The sequence below is a fragment of the Barbus barbus genome (genome assembly GCF_936440315.1).
Source record: "Barbus barbus genome assembly, chromosome: 16".
Classification (NCBI taxonomy): domain Eukaryota; kingdom Metazoa; phylum Chordata; class Actinopteri; order Cypriniformes; family Cyprinidae; genus Barbus; species Barbus barbus.
Window position 1 is genome coordinate 14,719,185 of NC_136744.1, and position 17,886 is coordinate 14,737,070.

At 35.2% G+C, this 17,886-nt stretch overlaps 1 protein-coding gene across 9 annotated transcripts in view; it reads left to right on the forward strand.

Annotated features, from left to right (window-relative positions):
- LOC306882861 (LIM domain-binding protein 3-like) overlaps positions 1–16,680 on the forward strand; it is a 47,203-nt gene extending 30,523 nt beyond the window's left edge. For 3 of the 9 annotated variants that reach the window (XM_079437829.1, XM_079437828.1, XM_079437830.1), the window contains 10 exons: positions 2,602–2,768; positions 2,884–2,920; positions 8,741–8,899; positions 11,267–11,323; positions 12,369–12,508; positions 12,593–12,956; positions 13,940–14,120; positions 14,225–14,345; positions 14,443–14,558; positions 14,654–16,680. In XM_079437829.1, coding sequence (XP_079293955.1) covers positions 2,602–2,768; positions 2,884–2,920; positions 8,741–8,899; positions 11,267–11,323; positions 12,369–12,508; positions 12,593–12,956; positions 13,940–14,120; positions 14,225–14,345; positions 14,443–14,558; positions 14,654–14,743 — 1,432 coding nt within the window. In that variant the 3' untranslated portion in view covers positions 14,744–16,680. The remainder of the gene's footprint in view (positions 1–2,601; positions 2,769–2,883; positions 2,921–8,740; positions 8,900–11,266; positions 11,324–12,368; positions 12,509–12,592; positions 12,957–13,939; positions 14,121–14,224; positions 14,346–14,442; positions 14,559–14,653) is intronic. The other 6 variants (XM_079437832.1, XM_079437831.1, XM_079437834.1 and 3 more) reach the window with 3 other exon arrangements.
- Positions 16,681–17,886: the final 1,206 nt, after the last annotated feature.

Here is a 17,886-nt window from a genome sequence, read left to right on the forward strand (position 1 = left end):
AGTAATGTAAATCGCAGGATACGAACATGTTGCCATACGGAAGCAGAAGAAAGGTTTTTGAAGTCTTCAATGTTAGCAAATGTTATGTTGAGTTTCTGTAGAACCGGTTGGATTTTTGTGTGCTTTTCAAATGGGAATGATGATGAGAATGCTCAATTGCACAAGTTAGGGATCATGGTTTATGGGTGAACTACCCTTCAAAGGTTTGAGGTAAATATATTTTTAAGACATTTTGTGTGTGTGAGTGTATGTGTGTGTGTATTTATTATATATCTATATTAGGGATGCACGATATTGGATTTTTGCCGATATGCTGATATTTTTAACTCATTTTGGTATATTACTGATATACTGATATACTGATATATTTCCTTTTGTTTGCAAACAACACCAAGTCTCTCCTGTGCTGAAATTATTAGCAAAATATTTTTAATTTTGGTTAGTTTTTAACAATAACTTATTTATTAGAATTAAATAAAAAATAATAAAGGTTTTTTAACAGTACATTGAAGCTTTGAAAATAACTATAAATAAATTATATCAATAGCTGCATTTTTTCCCCCAGAAAGATGCAGTGAAACCCTAACATTTTATTTTAAGATTTAACATTTGTAGATGGTCTAAAACAAAAGAGCTGTAAAAATTCTGAACATTTTTCAATTATTTGTTTAAAATATGAAACATATTACACATTAATGCATAAATCAGTATATATAAAATTATTTAATTTACAAGTGTCATGTCAGTGATTTTTTTTTTTTTCATGTTAGCTATAGCTTCTGACCATTAAATCAAAACATAGTTATTTTATGACATCAATTGCTGCTTTATTTAATCAGAAACACAGTCTAAATGTTATTTATGTAGGCTATTTTACTTTTAATATAATTAGAATTTGGCCTGGGGGAGGCTGTCACTGCTGTGTAATATTGTGCATCCCTAATATATATATGTGTGTGTGTGTGTGTGTGTATCTATGTATATAAAGGGCGCTTTTAATTAATCAAAAGTGACAGTAAACCCATTTAAATTGTTACAAAAGATTTCTATTTCTAATATAAGTGCTTTTCATTTGAAATCTATTCATCAAAGAATCCTATATATTAGGCAGCACAATTGTTTTCAAGATTGATAATAATAAAAAATGCTTCTTGAGCACCACATTATCAAATTAAAAATAATTTCTGAAGGACCATATGACATTGAAGACAAAGAAGAGTAATGGCTGATGAGAATTAAGTTTTGCTGTCACAGGAATAAATTATATTTTAAAATAGAAATCAGTTATTTTATGTTTTAATAATATTTTACAATATTACCATTTTTACTGTATTTTTGAGTAATTATTTGGTGAGCATAAGAGACTTTATTCAAAAAACATAAAACAATTCTTACCGACTCCAGTGTTTTGATAGTCTGATTTGGTAGTGTGAGTTGTGTATTTGTGCATTTTTTTTCTCTTTTATATCTATGTGTTTTAGCAGTGATCTACATTTTTGTATTCTTTGTTGCTGCCAGTATTCTGATGTCCTGTGGTTTTTATATGGTTTGAATTCATGAAAATTGGAGCTCAGGCTTTCGGTCTCGTGTCAGAAGCCACTTTCTAATGCATAACAGAGAAGCTTTATCTAATTTTCCCTCTCTCACTCCATTCCCAATCCCAACCATCCATCACTTCATCTATCCATCACACTGTACATCACGTACCCTGTCCCCACCCTACCTGTGTCCAATGTCAATGGCCCCGCCTGGCAGCAATGAAACTGACTCTCCGCTATCGTAAGTAGCCTGATCCATCTGTTTGATATGAGCAGTCTCTTTTCGTCTCTTCCCTTGAGCATTGCATGCATGATCACCACATTATGCATTTCTCTCTCATCTCTTCCTCTAACCTCCGTTTGACTGATCTTGAGCATCTGGAGTTCTGAAATGCACCTGGTTTTCATGAACCGAGACTGTCCGGTTACTTTTGGAATAGTTGTATCTTGTCTTTTTATTTAGCCGAATGCACCGATGACCTCACATACTACTCCTCTTTTTAATCCTCTCAGATGGCACCTTAAACTTCCTTTTCAAATTCTGTGCTGAAACCCTTAAAATTGCTGATAGGTTCATTTAAGAGTGTTTGGTGGAAATGTGTTTAAATGCTGAGGTTTACAGAAGGAGGGTCTGCTAATGTGGGAACAAAATCAGTCGGCGATTGAGTTTTAGATGTCAACAAACAGATTTCTGAATGTTCTGCTCTGTCATTCTTCTGGGTAAGAGATACAATGTGTCTAAGATATGCTGTCATACTGCATTTGGTAGTGATAAGCAAGCTTCTGGCCACAATGCCCATGCTTTTCTGTTTTATAGCACTTAAATGAAATATGCTGCAAAATACTCATTGATTTATGTGAAATAATCAGTGTTAACAAACATATGTTAGGCTATACACTGTAAATTAGTGAAAATGGCAGTAGATTAGTTCAGATGAATGCATTTACATCCCAGTTCATAATCTATGGAGTTTTAACTTAATACCTTTGCTAACATTCCGGCCATGCTGATAGGATAGGAAAGTGTGTGTTCTCACGCGACCGGCTCTTTCTGTGGTTGCAGTAATCTGCCAGTTAAAGACCGTGTTATAGACAGTGCTTCCCCAGTGTATCAGGCCGTCAACCCCAGTGAAACCAATGAACTGGAGCCAGCTGATTGGGCCAAAAGAGCCGCCCAGCTGCAGTCAAAGTCCTTCCGTGTCCTCGCCCACATTACTGGAACTGAATACAGTAAGTCTGCCTGCATGCATGTTTTAGTCAGTTTGCTTTTGTTTTGATATAGATTTTGACTTAGAGTGTAGAGTCTGACATGTCCTCTCTTTGTCTTTTCTCTTCTCCTCTGCAGTGCAAGACCCTGATGAGGATGCTCTGAGAAGGTCAAGGTAGGCATCTAGTAGCAAGATCTGGTGGCCACATACTTGACCTGTACTGAAATCCAGCCCTCTGCCTCTTAAAACTTGAAAGGCTGATCTACCCACAGACCCCCATAATCGGACATCACTCTCTGTGCTGAACTTGATCCGCACTCATTAGATGCATCAGTCTAATACAGCTTGGATGTATTCATAGTAGTCTGCATCAGGGGTGTAGTACAGAGAATTTGGATTTTTTGTTAAAGAAATTATTTTGTAAAGCTGGGTACTGAAATACCAAAATATTTACCTGAAATATTAGAATATTTACACTTAAATGAAAGTACCAGAGTTTAATTGTACTTGTAAAATGAAGTAAACATTTGGAATTGGATTACATTACATTTGGATGTTGCATTACAAAATGCTTGCTAACCCTGTCTTTGTAAACCTAATTCCAATTTTTCAAATTGAATGTGCAAAATAACTTAACATAACATAATAACCCAGTTATTTGACAGGAAGGGTTTTGGCATTACTATCCATAAAACCCTTGAGCAAACCTACAGGAATAACGTAATGCAAAACCAGAAGTTCATAAAGTAATCCACCCAGGGCAACAAACATTTTTACTACATAGTCATAGAGTAATAAAAATAAAACTGGAATAGCAAGGTGGAAGAGCATTCTTGATTACAATTTTTAAAGTTATGATATGCATTTTGAGATGTGAATATCTTCTCTAAATTATTTATAAAGAGTAAATAAGTAATGTGAAACATTTAGTGGGTACTTGAACATTTTGTCTCAAGGCAGCCATGCATATTTGCATACACTCACACATCTTGGGCAGGGGAGTGAATGCCATATTCCCTAACCCATTTCTCCAACCTCTCTTTTCTCTTTTTTTCCTTCCCCTTTTGTCTTGTATATATGTGTTGATGTTACAGGGAAATGTTTGAATCTGAAGCCAAAGGCCCTCGTTTTGCTAAACTGAAAAACTGGCACCATGGCTTATCGGCACAAATACTTAATGTGCCTCAGTAAAGCACCCCAAGATAGAGAGAGCTAGACAGGTGGCATAGACAGGCTACAGTACTGCTGTAACAGGAAGGTCAAAGCATGTGATAGGAAAGCAGAAAGAATGAAGATGATTGTAAGTTATGTTGTTTGGCTCATCATTACAGTTTCAAGCTAGTTGTTCACTCTATAGTATAGATTTTGGAATTGTTTGTGAGAGTGTTGCCACCATTTAAATTCTCTCTCCTGTATTGGATTGTGTGTTTACATATTGATGGTTGTTGAGAACAACACTGCATCTGTGCACAAGTCTTTCAAATCCATCAAATAAAAGAAATGTGATGAACTAATCATGTGGAAAGGATTTTTGGCACTGGGATTTGTCTGGGTGTGACAGTCTGCATGGATTCAAAAGATTTATGTCTACAGAAAGGAAATTAACTTTGTATTAAATAATGTTCTTTATATTAATCTTTAGATATATAGCCTATAACCTGATAACTTTTTTCTCATTGATAGCAAGGCTGGAAGTAATAATTCCCATTTTGTATCTTGGCCATAAATTCACAAATAAACCACTCTGCTTTTTAGATTAAATCAGTGGTTCCCAACAAGGGGGCCAAGGTCTTGGCAATCGTCCAGGGGCACAGTGTTGCTTAAAATTATTTATTTAAATGATTTAAAACTATTTTTTAAATAAAGTTAAAAACTAAAGTGTTCAGTTTATTGGAAAATCTATATCTATATGCATCTATATATCCCCTCAATAACAACTTCTTGAAGAACAAACAGAATCCGAACACATTGAATCTTCTGTAATCACAAAATTATTAAAAATGTAACTATTTATATTTTAAACAAATTCTTTCAAAAAAATGATGTTGTCATAATTACAGCAGAAATACCAGAGTAAATATCTTAGCCAGTATGTTGGACAATGGGGTGCCTTGAAGAGTCAATAAAGCTGAGAACCACTGAATTAGATCATTTGTTAATTTACCTTTTTCTGTGTAGATCTTAGAATCTAACCTTTTGATACAATGATAGCATTTCAGTGATTATGCAAGGGCAAGTTTGTTAAAAAGGTTAGCAAATGTTGAAATAGCTTGCACATAAGTCAATTTTATTCCAGAAGTCATTTCTTATCTTGAAAAGTAAATCCTGACAGATAGTAAAAGATTTAGCTTCAGACCAAATTTCAAATCACGAACACTATTATCCCTTTGAAGATATATATATTTTTCATTTAACATGTCAGACATTTCTTACTTAAGCCTGTGGTTATAAATTAGACTGCCTAGAGGTTTCATGCGATAAGGATGTTGATCTGTCAGTCGGTTAAATATCACAGAGCTTTGCATATGGCATTGATCTGGGATGAGACTGGAAACATGTTGACAGATCACTATTTTAGAATATAATGGTTTTACTTTGAGAAAATTAGGCTGTTAGTATGACTTTATGGTGGGAGTGTAAAGTTTATTTGTGTAGGGAGAGTAATAACCTTTAGCTAGATGAGTGGTGGCTGAAGGGACCCGCTCTCTGTCCAGAGGATGAGCGAAGGCATGTGAAACCATCAGAACTTCAAGCGGTTGAGCAAGATGGAAGTCGATGTCTGTGAGTAGAGAGAGTCAATAAACCAGGACTTTTCCTCCAGGTAATTCTGCCTGTCTGGTTGTCACATAGGGAAATGGTGTTAGCTCTGCTTTGGGCTGGTTTGTGCTAGAGTTTTATTAATAGTATAGAATTATGCCTCTGCTAACAGTGTCCTTCTCTCGTACCATCTCACTACTGGTTTACTTCACTTGTGAGTCTCCCACTTGCATGCAGTGCATGCTGGGAAGACTGTGTGACTGCACTGGCCCTGGGTGCTTGTGGCCCTTGGTGGCTGGCCCCTCCCTCACTCTTCATCTTTGTCATATTTATTCAGATCTCTGCCTTCATGTACATCTGAACACGTCATGTTGACATAATGTTGTATCGGTCAGCTCTTTTGTATGTTATGCTGTCATTTTCTTCATATTTTCAGTCTCCAACTTTTCATCAGACACTTCTCACTTGACTGAAACAAAACAATTATTCCATTGCACATCACTGCAGTGCTGTTTTCTGCTGTCCGTTAAGTTGTATGTTTGTTTTGCTCATTCCGCCAAGAATTTTGTTTTCAGTAGGTCTTATCAAGTTGGCACTTTATTGGTATTGCTTTTCTTTTTTGGTTCTAATTGCAGTGTTATTTTATATATTATTATATATTGATTTTATTTTAGTTTAAATTTTAGTAATTGTTATTTTTTTTTATTTGTTTTTCCTTTTAGCTTTAAATAATTATTTTAGTTTAGTAATTTTAGTATTTCAACTTCAACTTTTTTTTTAGTTTAGTTTAGTATTGATTTAATAATATATAGTCTCTACCCTTGTTAAAAAGCCTCTCCAGAATTCTTGTCATAATATTAAATATATTATAGAATATTAAAGGATTAGTTTGGTGTTTTTAACTCATCATTGTAAAGGTTGTTTTCTGTCATGCATGATTGTACGTAGATAAATGAAGCCAAAGGGGCATTATATAAACCTTTCAAAGAAACACACTCAAGTCTTTTCCATAACTCACTGCTCAATCTGTATTCCTGTATTTTACGTTAGATTTCTTTAACAAGGGGCCATAATATTTTCCTCAAAACAGTTACAAAACACTTAATACTGCATGGGTTGAAAAACTGAACCTATCCTACATTCATAGCATTACAGTCCCTACAATGTCTCTTGTGTATGGTTGTTATTATTAATATTTCACATTCCATTCAATATTCATTCAGTTTTTCTTTGCAACCCTCTACTATGCCAACTGTGTCTACTTTGTTTGCTAATTTGCATTTAAAGAGAGGAACAGTGATAGTCTACATGTTAGGCTGCTTCTGATGAGACTGTGTTGCACTAACCCGCTTTAGGATGAGAACACACTTTCCCTATGTCCAAACCATGTGTCAAGCGGATAATGCCAGCAGGTGGCACTGCAGTATTGTCTGAATTACCCTCTGTCTGTCTTGACTCTCTTTGCTCTCTGGTCCTCTTCCATAAATTAGCGACACACATTTGCAAGTAGTTTAGTTTCAATAACAACCCCTCTTTCTGAAGGCATTGTCTGCTTCTGTGATCTGTATTTTTATCATTTTTCTCTGAATCTGTGCTGAGATTCATGATTTTGCTAATATACCTAAAAGTGCCACAGTTTGACAGCATGGCCAGTTGATGAATACAGTGTTCGGGACATTATGACCCATATAATGTTTGTGTGTGTGCGAGAGAGAGAGAGAGAGAGAGAGACTAGAGTCATGTAATCAGTGATGTAAACATCATTTCTTAAGTTATCATTTTTGTTTGTTTGTAGTCTCTCTCTAATTTCAGTCTCTCACAGCTTGCAATAAATGCTAACATGTGTTTGCTTTCTGCCACCACACACCTTTCCCAAAGCCCCTCCAATACACACACATGCTACATACATTATACAAAATGACAGAGAGGGACTCAATATGCATACAAGTTCACCACAGAAAGTGTTTAAATCTTCATGAAGGCTTCATAAATGTCTGCAACCAACAGTTACAGACCTTTCTCTCTGTTCCATCACCATAACTCAATAAGATCCACAGAATGACATTAAAGCTGAACCGTGTCATTTCTATGACGGTAACATCACAAATTGAAATTGCAAACATACCTGTTTTGTATAGATTTCCAAAATTTTCCAAAATTTTTTTTATTGGTCGTACAAACGGTCCAAATTTTCTCATTTTCTCATGAAACCAGGTTGGTTAGGCCAACGTCTCTGCATTGGATTGGTCGTAAACATAGGGTTAATCAACAGGAAAACCTACAAATAGTTCACTTCACTTATAGGTGTTTCTGCATATTATCATGGGATAAATAAAGTAAAATAATGAGACACTTCAGCTTTAAATATTCTCTTTATTTCATCTTTTACCTCGCTCCTCCCTGTGGGCTTTTTCTACATAAAATGAGAACAGAAGAGAGAGAGATGGTCAGGAAGGATGGTTGTGGAGTGTGTGAAGGGGGTCAGCCATCAGTCCACCACCAGGCCTTATGCTGCTAGGTGCCTGCCTTTTATTTTCTCTCTCCTGCCTGGGCGGCTCCAACACCAATCTATTTTCGTCATTTGATTGTGTTTGAATATGTACTGGGGATGTCAAATAATTCAAATGAAAGAAATGTCAATTTGTGAATAATGCACTTTTCTTTGCTTGGATCACAGGGGAGTATTATTTAACACTAATCTACTGCTCTCTAACCACTGAACTGTGTTTTATGGACACACTAAGAGGGTTTACGTAACCTTTATGCCCTGCGTCATTGAGGTCCTGCCAAATGCAGTTCATTGCCACTGTTTGAGCACACGATTGATTGTAGCCCTTATGTCTGGATTCATTTAATTCATGGTAGAATAGCACTTACAATTGTCTCAGCTGCCGAGACACCACTGCTTTCAGAGTAAAAAATACAGCCCGGTCCTCCTTATACCAAATCAATAGTTCAATGTTTTTATGTTACAGTTTTTACAATCCTTCAATGACAAAATGGATACGTTTAATGAGTAGCCAAATGAGAAGAAAGCAATTAACATTTTCCTTCCCCCATGATGGACATCCTTGCATTGTGTTCAGAAATGTTGTAAGCATGAGAATGAAACAATGACTTGTAACTAAATTTAACTTCAATTAAGGCATATATACATACATGGCCTGAAACAGGGCTACTGTCTGTATTTATGGCTTCAGCCTGACATCAGTTCCTGCAACCTAACCTTGTATCTAGTACTCCTGCTGAGCATGCTCCAGTTTCCACCAGTATTGCACCTGGCTGTCCACCTACTATTGCTGCTTTGCCCAATGAGCTCCTTTCGGAGCCGCAGATAGCCAATCAGGCACCCGAGCCTGATGCGGAGCAGAATTCTGGGAAAACCATGGTAACCAGGTAAAGTTGCATTTTGTGCTTGCTTTACCTTTACTTGGTTTATTGTATTCCCCATTGGTATGTATATGTGTTTGTGTATATGCATTTCAAAAGATTGGCGTTAGTAAGATGTTTGGTTTTTTTTGAAAGAAAGAAATGAATACTGTTATTCAGCAAGGATACATTAACTCGACCAAAAGTGACAGTAAAGACTTATAATGTTACAGAAGATATTCTATTTCAAGGTATCCTGAGAAAACACATTTGTTTCCACAAAAATATAAAGCAACACCACTTTTTTCCAAATTGATTTTAATGGGAAATGTTTCTTGAGCACCAAATCAACATATGAGAATGATTTCTGAAGGACCATGTGACTCTGAAGACTGGAGTAATGGTTGCTGTAAATTCGGCTTTACCAACACAGGAGTAAATTACATTTTAAAATATATTAAAATTGGAAACAGTAGGCTAATAAATTGTAATAATATTTCACAATATTACTGTTTTACTGTGTTTTGATCAAATAAATGCAGCCTTGTTGAGCATAAGAGACTTCTTTCAAAAACATTTAAAAATCCTACCGACCTCAAACTTTCATAGTGTTATTTTATTTATGTTCTAAGTTGTTATTGCTGTTTTTTTATTATTTGAATGTTTGGGGTTATTCATTCCTAATTTTACTTAAAAAAAAAAAAAAGAACACGTTTAAAATTTGATTGCTTGCAGGTCATTTGTTTGGCTGTGTGTAGGACATAGCATTAGTGAGTTATTTAAATTTTAATGAACTTTTATTAGTGGAGACACGTGACAGATGTTGTAGAAAATGAACTATTTCTATTAGATTTGAACCTAACATTTGAGAGATTGTAGGACAAGAGAGATTGTTAGAACAAAGAGACTTCATTGATCCTGGAGATTCAAAGCAAAGCCAATCCTCCAATCCTATTAATGTTATACTCAATGACTTTAATCCTCTAATATGATCTTCTTTGTCTTAACCCAATTTCTTGTTGCAGCTGCTGCTTTATTTGCTGAAGCTTATTACTACTAATACTCTTCCCCCAAAGGAAACTAGAAACTCATGTTTGATTGAACACATGTCGTCATTGCCCGGATGGCTGTCTGTTTTGGCCTTCTGCTTTTATGAGTGGTGTCTCTTTATCATCACATTGTTCAACACCAGGACTTGACCCAAATAAAAACCTCTCAAGACATCAATGAACTACTTTTAAGCTTAAAATCACCATAAGCACTTATATGGACCATGTTCTTGTGTTACTCTAACAATAACAGCAGGAACGGGTGTTTATGAAACCAGAGATAAAGTGACTTAATACGTTTCCTCTGGGGGTTGAGTATTAATTTTCCTTACATGGTTTTTTCTTTTAATGAGGTACTATGTCAGTACTACTACACCTGATGCCGTTATGTGACCCTCAAGTCTCTTTAACAGTCCCAGTCAAGTCTCAGATGTCAAAGTTAGCCTTATAAATCTCTTTCAATTTCCTATATGTAAATGTTCTTATTTAATATGTATTATTTCTAGAGATTTCATTTTATCTTCTATACCAAGTCCATTTCTGAGACCTATAATTGTGAGTTTTCATATCCGGACATTGAAACATATGTCCCAAGGGCCTTTATCAACCCATTTTCATGTTTCTTAATACGTTTGTTTTTGAGACATGGCAGAAACTCTTTGCATGTATCCATTGCTTACATAGACACAGCAGTCTGTTAAGTTTATTGCATCCAGACTGAAGTGAGCTTCATATTTATACAAATAATCATATAAATAACCACGTTTCCATGTACTTATTAGAGACCATATGGTCATATTTTTATTCATTCAGATTTAGTTGACTATCTTTCATTTGTCTCCTACTACAGGAAGTGATTGAGTCAGCAGGTGACTCTGTTACCCCTGAAATATATGAATCTTGTGTTAAATTAGGTCTTTTTTACTAGCTATTGAAATACGGTTGTTGGTAAATGGTGGGTGGGTTTTGAACGCATATGTTTGTTTTCTGTTTTGTGTGTGTCTGCATGTCTTTATGTTGGTAAGATGATTTAACTCGATTTCATGGTCTGTTTGTTGCCATGTTCACTCATATTGTACAGTACTGATAGTGTGCTGTTGTTGTATTCAGACAAAACGAACATAATACATATCTGACTAGTTCTTTAAAGATATATTCAGTATTATTTCCATATGCATTTTGATTTGGAAAACCAAAATAGCTGATCTTGTTTGTATTTTTTTAATAGGCAATATTTGGATCAGCTTAGCAGTCGTACAGATATGAGTGCACATGTCCTCTCTCTGATTCACTCTAGGCATGATACGTTTGACTGTCCTTCATTTTTGTCTTTGTTACATTATAGCTTCAACTTGCAGACTTCTATGGGTTACAGTTCCCAGTACAAAACCTCCATTTCCAGGTACTGCTGTGGTCCTGCTCTGTATTCAAACACAGTGTGTTTTCTCCCTTGCTGCTTTAGCTCCTTTTAGCTAACTTACCCAAAAGATAATAATTATGCTTATGCTTATCGTTCTTTAACGTTTCATGTTGTAACCATTCTTGAATATGTGTCTTTATGTATTTAAATGGAAAGGATTCCTGGTCATTTTGGAGGCTCAATGGAAGCTCTCGCTTCTGACACTTTTCTGACTTTTTCTTTTCTAGTCTTTTTCTTATGCGCTGCTCTGTTAAAATAACATAAATTCTTGCATTAATATTGTAATGAAGTGATTTAAGGTAAGACATCTTCAAATGTGTATGTGATAGATTATGTGGTCAGACATCCTTGGATAATATTAGCAGTAAAGTCTGTGAGAACTGAATGTGCATCCAAACTTCAGTAACCCATTTAAGCCTATGGACAACTAAAGTTACCAAAGGAAATATCACTCTTTTTCTATTTGTAGACTATAGATGTTTTAAAAACAGCTGACATACTGTAAAAAATAGACAACCTTAGGAAAAGCTTATGACAACTTACTGAAATTCTTGTTGCCCTTTCTCCATGTTTACACTTGCAACTTTATAGTGGCAGATGTGCAAAACACTTATTATTATAGATTTTGCACACGTTTCTCTGTGAATTTCTGTATAGAGATAAATGCCACATATTAAAAACTAAAATGCAGTTACATGGGCAAAATATGGGCATCAGTGGGTTAAGTCTTGTAAAATGTGTAGCAGCTCTTTATAAAACATCAATAATGTAATTAATACATATTACAATTATAATTAATGAAAAAAAAGTAATGTGTACCTTAGCTCAAACAGATGAACAAGTCATCGGTTTGATTGTTAGGGAATACAAATGTATATTTTAAATGCAGTGGCTTTATATGAAAGCATCTACCGAAAATGCTTTAGATTGATCAGGAAAAGTTTAAGTAGTTAGGAAAAGCAGAAAGGAGGAGTAGCTTCTCATTTAAACTGAAATGTTACTGAATTTCTTGTCTGTTCTTCTGTAGTTCTCACTCCCAGCTCCCACCTATGCAGCAGCCACCACCACCCATGCAGCACAGCTCCATCCAGATACCTGTAGGTCCACCTCCACCTAAAGTGGTGAGCACTGCCACCATTGTGCCTGCAGCCTACTCAGCTGCCCCAGGTATCCATTGCACATTTGTGATATAATTCAGTGTTTGTGTGTATCCATCTTTGTATGCAATACTAATTCATGGGCATCTTTTAGCACTAGCTCCTCCAATGGTTCACAAACCTGCTCCACCTGCTCCTGTCGCAGCTCCAACGTCTTCTTCCAACAGGCCTCCTTGGGTTACTGATGAGAACTTTGCCCATAAATTTGACCCTAGCAAACCCACCACCACCACCACAAATGTCAGAGTGCAGCCTCTTCCCCAGGCGGCCCCTCCACCACCACCCTACATCCCTAACCCCATCCCTGCTCCCGTTCCTGTTCCCGCTCCTGCTGCACCCAGCCCTGCATTCAACCCCGCCCCCTTCCCACCTGTGGCTCGTGGAGTTGCTCAGAGGGCAGAGCGGTTTGCAGCTAGCAACAGAACACCTCTGTGTGGAGCCTGCAACAGCATCATCAGGTAAGATAACACCTGTGCAATGTTCACCCATCTCGAATCAAAAGACCTCTTGTAATATATGTGTTTCTATTCAACATCCCATAAACCTTCCAACTTTGGTCACTTTCATGTCCCAGAGGTTTATTAAAATAAAAATAAAAAAGAAGCAGATTTATTTATTATTTTTGTTTGTTGCATGCCTTCATTGTACTACTTTTCAAACTAAAACTGTTAAAAACCGTTTTCATTAATTGAAATAAAGCTGAAATCAAATTAAATAAATATTAGATGAAAAACTTACAAATAAAGGAGTATAAGTTGAAGTACTAAAAGTATTCAAACTAAAACTCAAATAAAATAAAGCTATATATGCAATATTAAAAAATAATAATAAATGAAAAGCCCCCAAAAATACATAAATGACCAAAGCATATAAACAAAATTACTAAAACTTAAAATAAAAGTGAAAATTTAGAAATACAAGCTAATTCAATATAATTATAAATAAAATAATAGTTTATAAATAATACTAAAATGAAAATGCATTTTATTTATAGATTTTTTTTTTTTTTACCTTCATCACAGACCCAGACATTAAAAAAAAGTTTAGTCATTACTCCTTAGAGAATGCTGTAAAATAATTTAAGATTTAATGTGATTTATGTGACTGGAAGTGACACAAAAATATTATTTTCAAGTGATATTTACCTTTATTTTTTGTTCATACATTTGTTCATTTTATTAATCTCATATTACATCTCAATCTCTTTTTTGACACTTTTGTCTCCTTTCTATAAAAGAAGTGACTTGTGAAAAACCTCTGAAAAATGTCACCACAGCTGAGGAAGTAGAAAAACTCATGTAAAATATTTTGAAATATTGTTTATTTCACCTTTGTTTAGATTATCCTAGTTTTAATGATTTAATAATATTATAATAGATTTTTATGTTATCAAAACGATTTGTCTATAAGGTTTTTTTATCAGTGTTTTTTGACTCCTCAGGGGACCATTCCTGGTGGCATTGGGTCGTTCCTGGCATCCGGAGGAGTTCAACTGCCATTATTGCCACACGTCTCTGGCTGATGTTAGCTTTGTGGAGGAGCAGAATAATGTTTACTGTGAAAACTGCTATGGAGAATTCTTTGCACCTACATGTGCCCGCTGCAACACCAAGATCATGGGAGTATGTTGAAAATATTAACATTGCACACACACACATGCACAGACATGACTGTAAACACACTTCACAGGTACTGACAGTTCATCCGCTCAACATCTGCTCAACAGGAAGTGATGCATGCACTGCGGCAGACCTGGCACACCACTTGCTTTGTGTGTGCGGCTTGTGGAAAGCCCTTTGGAAACAGTCTCTTCCATATGGAGGATGGTGAGCCGTATTGTGAGAAAGGTATGGGAGCTTGTAAACTTTGTATGTTTACAAGTTTGGTGCATGCAGATATACAGTCCAGACTGCTATAATTTTCATGAAATGTTTCTGTCACCAGATTATATTGCACTCTTCAGCACAAAGTGCCATGGCTGTGACTTCCCAGTTGAGGCAGGAGACAAATTTATTGAAGCTCTTGGCCACACATGGCATGATACCTGCTTTGTTTGTGCAGTAGGTTCAAAATCAGTTTGTTAAAGCACTTGCCCATATGGTTTATATTTAATTCAGCACTGAGTTTCTCTATGCATTTCTGTCCCGACATACAGGTGTGCCATGTGAACCTAGAAGGACAACCTTTCTACTCCAAGAAGGACAAGCCCTTATGCAAGAAGCATGCACATGCCATCAATGTGTAGATGCTTCAACATTGCATCATGAAGGAACTAAACACAATTAATAAATTTGCATGGTTTTATGGCAAGACATCAGGGCCTATCCAATGACACAAACTAATATAAAAGACATACAGTATATTAAATAGCATATTAGTAAGAGGATGAAACTAGACATTTTGACATTTTTTGGTCATTCTTTCTTTATTATAAACCTGATACATTTGCATACATGCACTTGTTTGTCTGATACAGTAATTTAAGAGATATAACATTTTCACTTTTTTTTTTTTTTTGGTTTGGTTTATGCAACATACAATTTTTGTGATATTAGTGATTAAAACCTTAACTTGAAAGATATTAATATTATACATGGATGTTGATGATTGAAACAGCCTGAAAAAGTCTATGCATATTATTACGCCTTAAAATTTAAAGTAAACTTAAATGTGTTTTTATTCCATTACTATTTGTTTTCTTGAACAATAATGAGGCCTATAGATCCCTGACTTCCTTATCAGTCACAAAAGAATGTTAAATAGATTGAGACTGTATGTTATTTTGTACGGAGACCCTTAGAGCTCATGGTGATGGAAAGATTTCGGGGTGGGTGAAAAAAATTCGGGGTGGGAGGAAAAAATATTTTTCAAATCTTTTGCGTTCTTTTGCGTTGCGAGAGAACGCAAAAGATTTGAAAAATATTTTTTCCTCCCACCCCGAATTTTTTTCACCCACCCCGAAATCTTTTCATCACCATGAGCTCTAAGGGGCTCCGTACTAAGGGGCTCCGTAGTTTTGCTGTCTTTTCAATACTTAATGGGAGTTTTATGTGTTACTAATCTAGTTAAATTGTGCTTTTAGTGTGTGGGAAAGCAAGTGAGCTACTTCATGCATATGTGATGTCATTATTAGCATTATGTGTCATATTTTTATCAACTCATTTTAAGAATGGGAGCAGGGCATCTGAAAAGGTAACATCATTTATTTAAATGTATTAATTGTTGCCCTCACAGTGAATTCAAGACATAGTTAGCTGTAATAATGTCCAGCTCTCAAGGAGTATTTTTTTTTATCTGTTCATGTTTTGCCTTGTCACCTATGATAGATGATTTTTGTTGTTATTTATTGTGCGCAAAACCTCAGTATTTACAAAATCTTTGCAAACGGTGTACTGTTTTGAATTCGCATGGATAATTTACTTGTTTTCTTTGCCAACAAGGAGGATTCATATTTTTATTTAATAAATACTTTAATTAACAAGACAGAGGTACACACATGATGCAAGTTGTATTGTTAATATGTAAAAATGGGGTACCTGAGACTTTGAGTATATGCTACCCAACTCTGTATAACTTTAAGATTACAGTGAAGTTTTTGTTTCATGCCTATTGGCAATTAAAGAACATCATGGTTAAATTCTGAGATTGCAATTCTAGACACTCATGTTTTCCTATGTGATATTGATATTTTATGCATACAGTTCACTTAAAATAACTTTTATTTAGACATACTTTGTAAATGTGTCCTTGATTTATATATTTTCACTGCCATATATTGAAGTTAATGTAACACCACATCAGCTGACATGTTCTTAGCTCTTTTGATTTTGGCTTTTTTGTTTTGTTTTGAATATTACTAACAGTGGTTTGGCATGTCATAATTGCCTCTCTTAAATTTAATGAATTGTTAGCTTCTTTTTTACACAAGATTTTAGTAAGTTACTTAAAATTGCATTAATAGCAGTGATGGGCTCAGAAGTGGGAATGTTCTATCTTTTTAGCATTTTTCAAAAACAGATGTATTTGATGTAATTTAATGCTATTGAATGTACTTTACCAATAATGTATTATCTCAATTTGTCATCTGCTGTATTCTGCAGTTCACCTGGGAATTACAGAGACAAAGGATTGATCCATAATTACATAAATACTTCAATAATACAATAAAGAACCATATACAGTATGTGTTACTGACACTCATTTTTATAAATATGACATTGTGGGGTATATGTTTACAAGTGTCATTAATGCATGCAGTCTTCTCAAGTGTCTCTCTTTGTATTTTTGTATGATAGTTCAAAATGAGATGCAGCTCTACAGAATACTGTAGATTTACTTTGAGCGAGGCTATATGTTTTTTTGTAGTTTTATTTTTATTTTAAGTTGAAATGAAAAACTAACTACTACTAGTGTTCTCTTTCTTTGTATTTGAAATGATCTTTTATTTTGTGTTTGAATAATCTTTAAATTAAATCCAAACGATCATGTTCCACACAATCAAATGAAATGTTTAAACCCGTTTTAAAGAATGTATGCCTTGTGCCGTATTCAAAAATGGCATCTAAAAATATTTCTAATTGAGTGCAAGTATAATGTTATTATTCATAGCCTGTATGAATTAAAAATCAAATAAAACAATGACATATAACAAATAATTTTTAAGTATTTATGATTTATATAGGGCAGTGAGGGATTTCTACAATGTTATATTTGTTTTTGAGAGACAACACTAATACCACAATTTATTTTATTTTTTTTTACTGATGTATGTGCTGTTATTTTCGCGTGTCACTCAAACCAAAGTAGTTGTTTTGAAATAAAACGAACCAATATTATTTCTATCTAATAGTATGATTTTTATTAGCATTATTTTGTCAATTAAATTGTATGGAGACATTTTTTGAGGACGTGAATGTTTCGGGCTCACCGGCAGGTGGCGCTAGGGAGTCGCTGCTGTGATCTGTCCACAGTCAGTGCAGTGGAGTAACGTTAAGTGCAGGAGGCTGTACTGTGATGGTCAGTGCCAGACCTTTAATAGACCTCAATCTGAGTCCATCACGATCACAACTACTAACGACCCCTCTGAGTTACTCGAGAGCGTATTAAATTGACGGAGTATACGGAAATAAGATTTGCTGAAAAATCTTCTCGGTAAGTGAAATTAAAAGTGTTAGCTTGGCTATGCTAAACGCTGCCTCGCGAAAGTTTGTTGCGCTGAATTTTCCATTTTCAACGTAATGTTTTAAACGCGGTACAAAGGCAAAACCGACTGCCGTGGGGTGTTATATTTTTTTTACTATGCAGTAAACAAATGTACAAGGCTTAAGGAGAAAAAACGATGAGGGTTGACGCGTTTATAACATGATTTTGTCAGGAGATTTCCTCGGA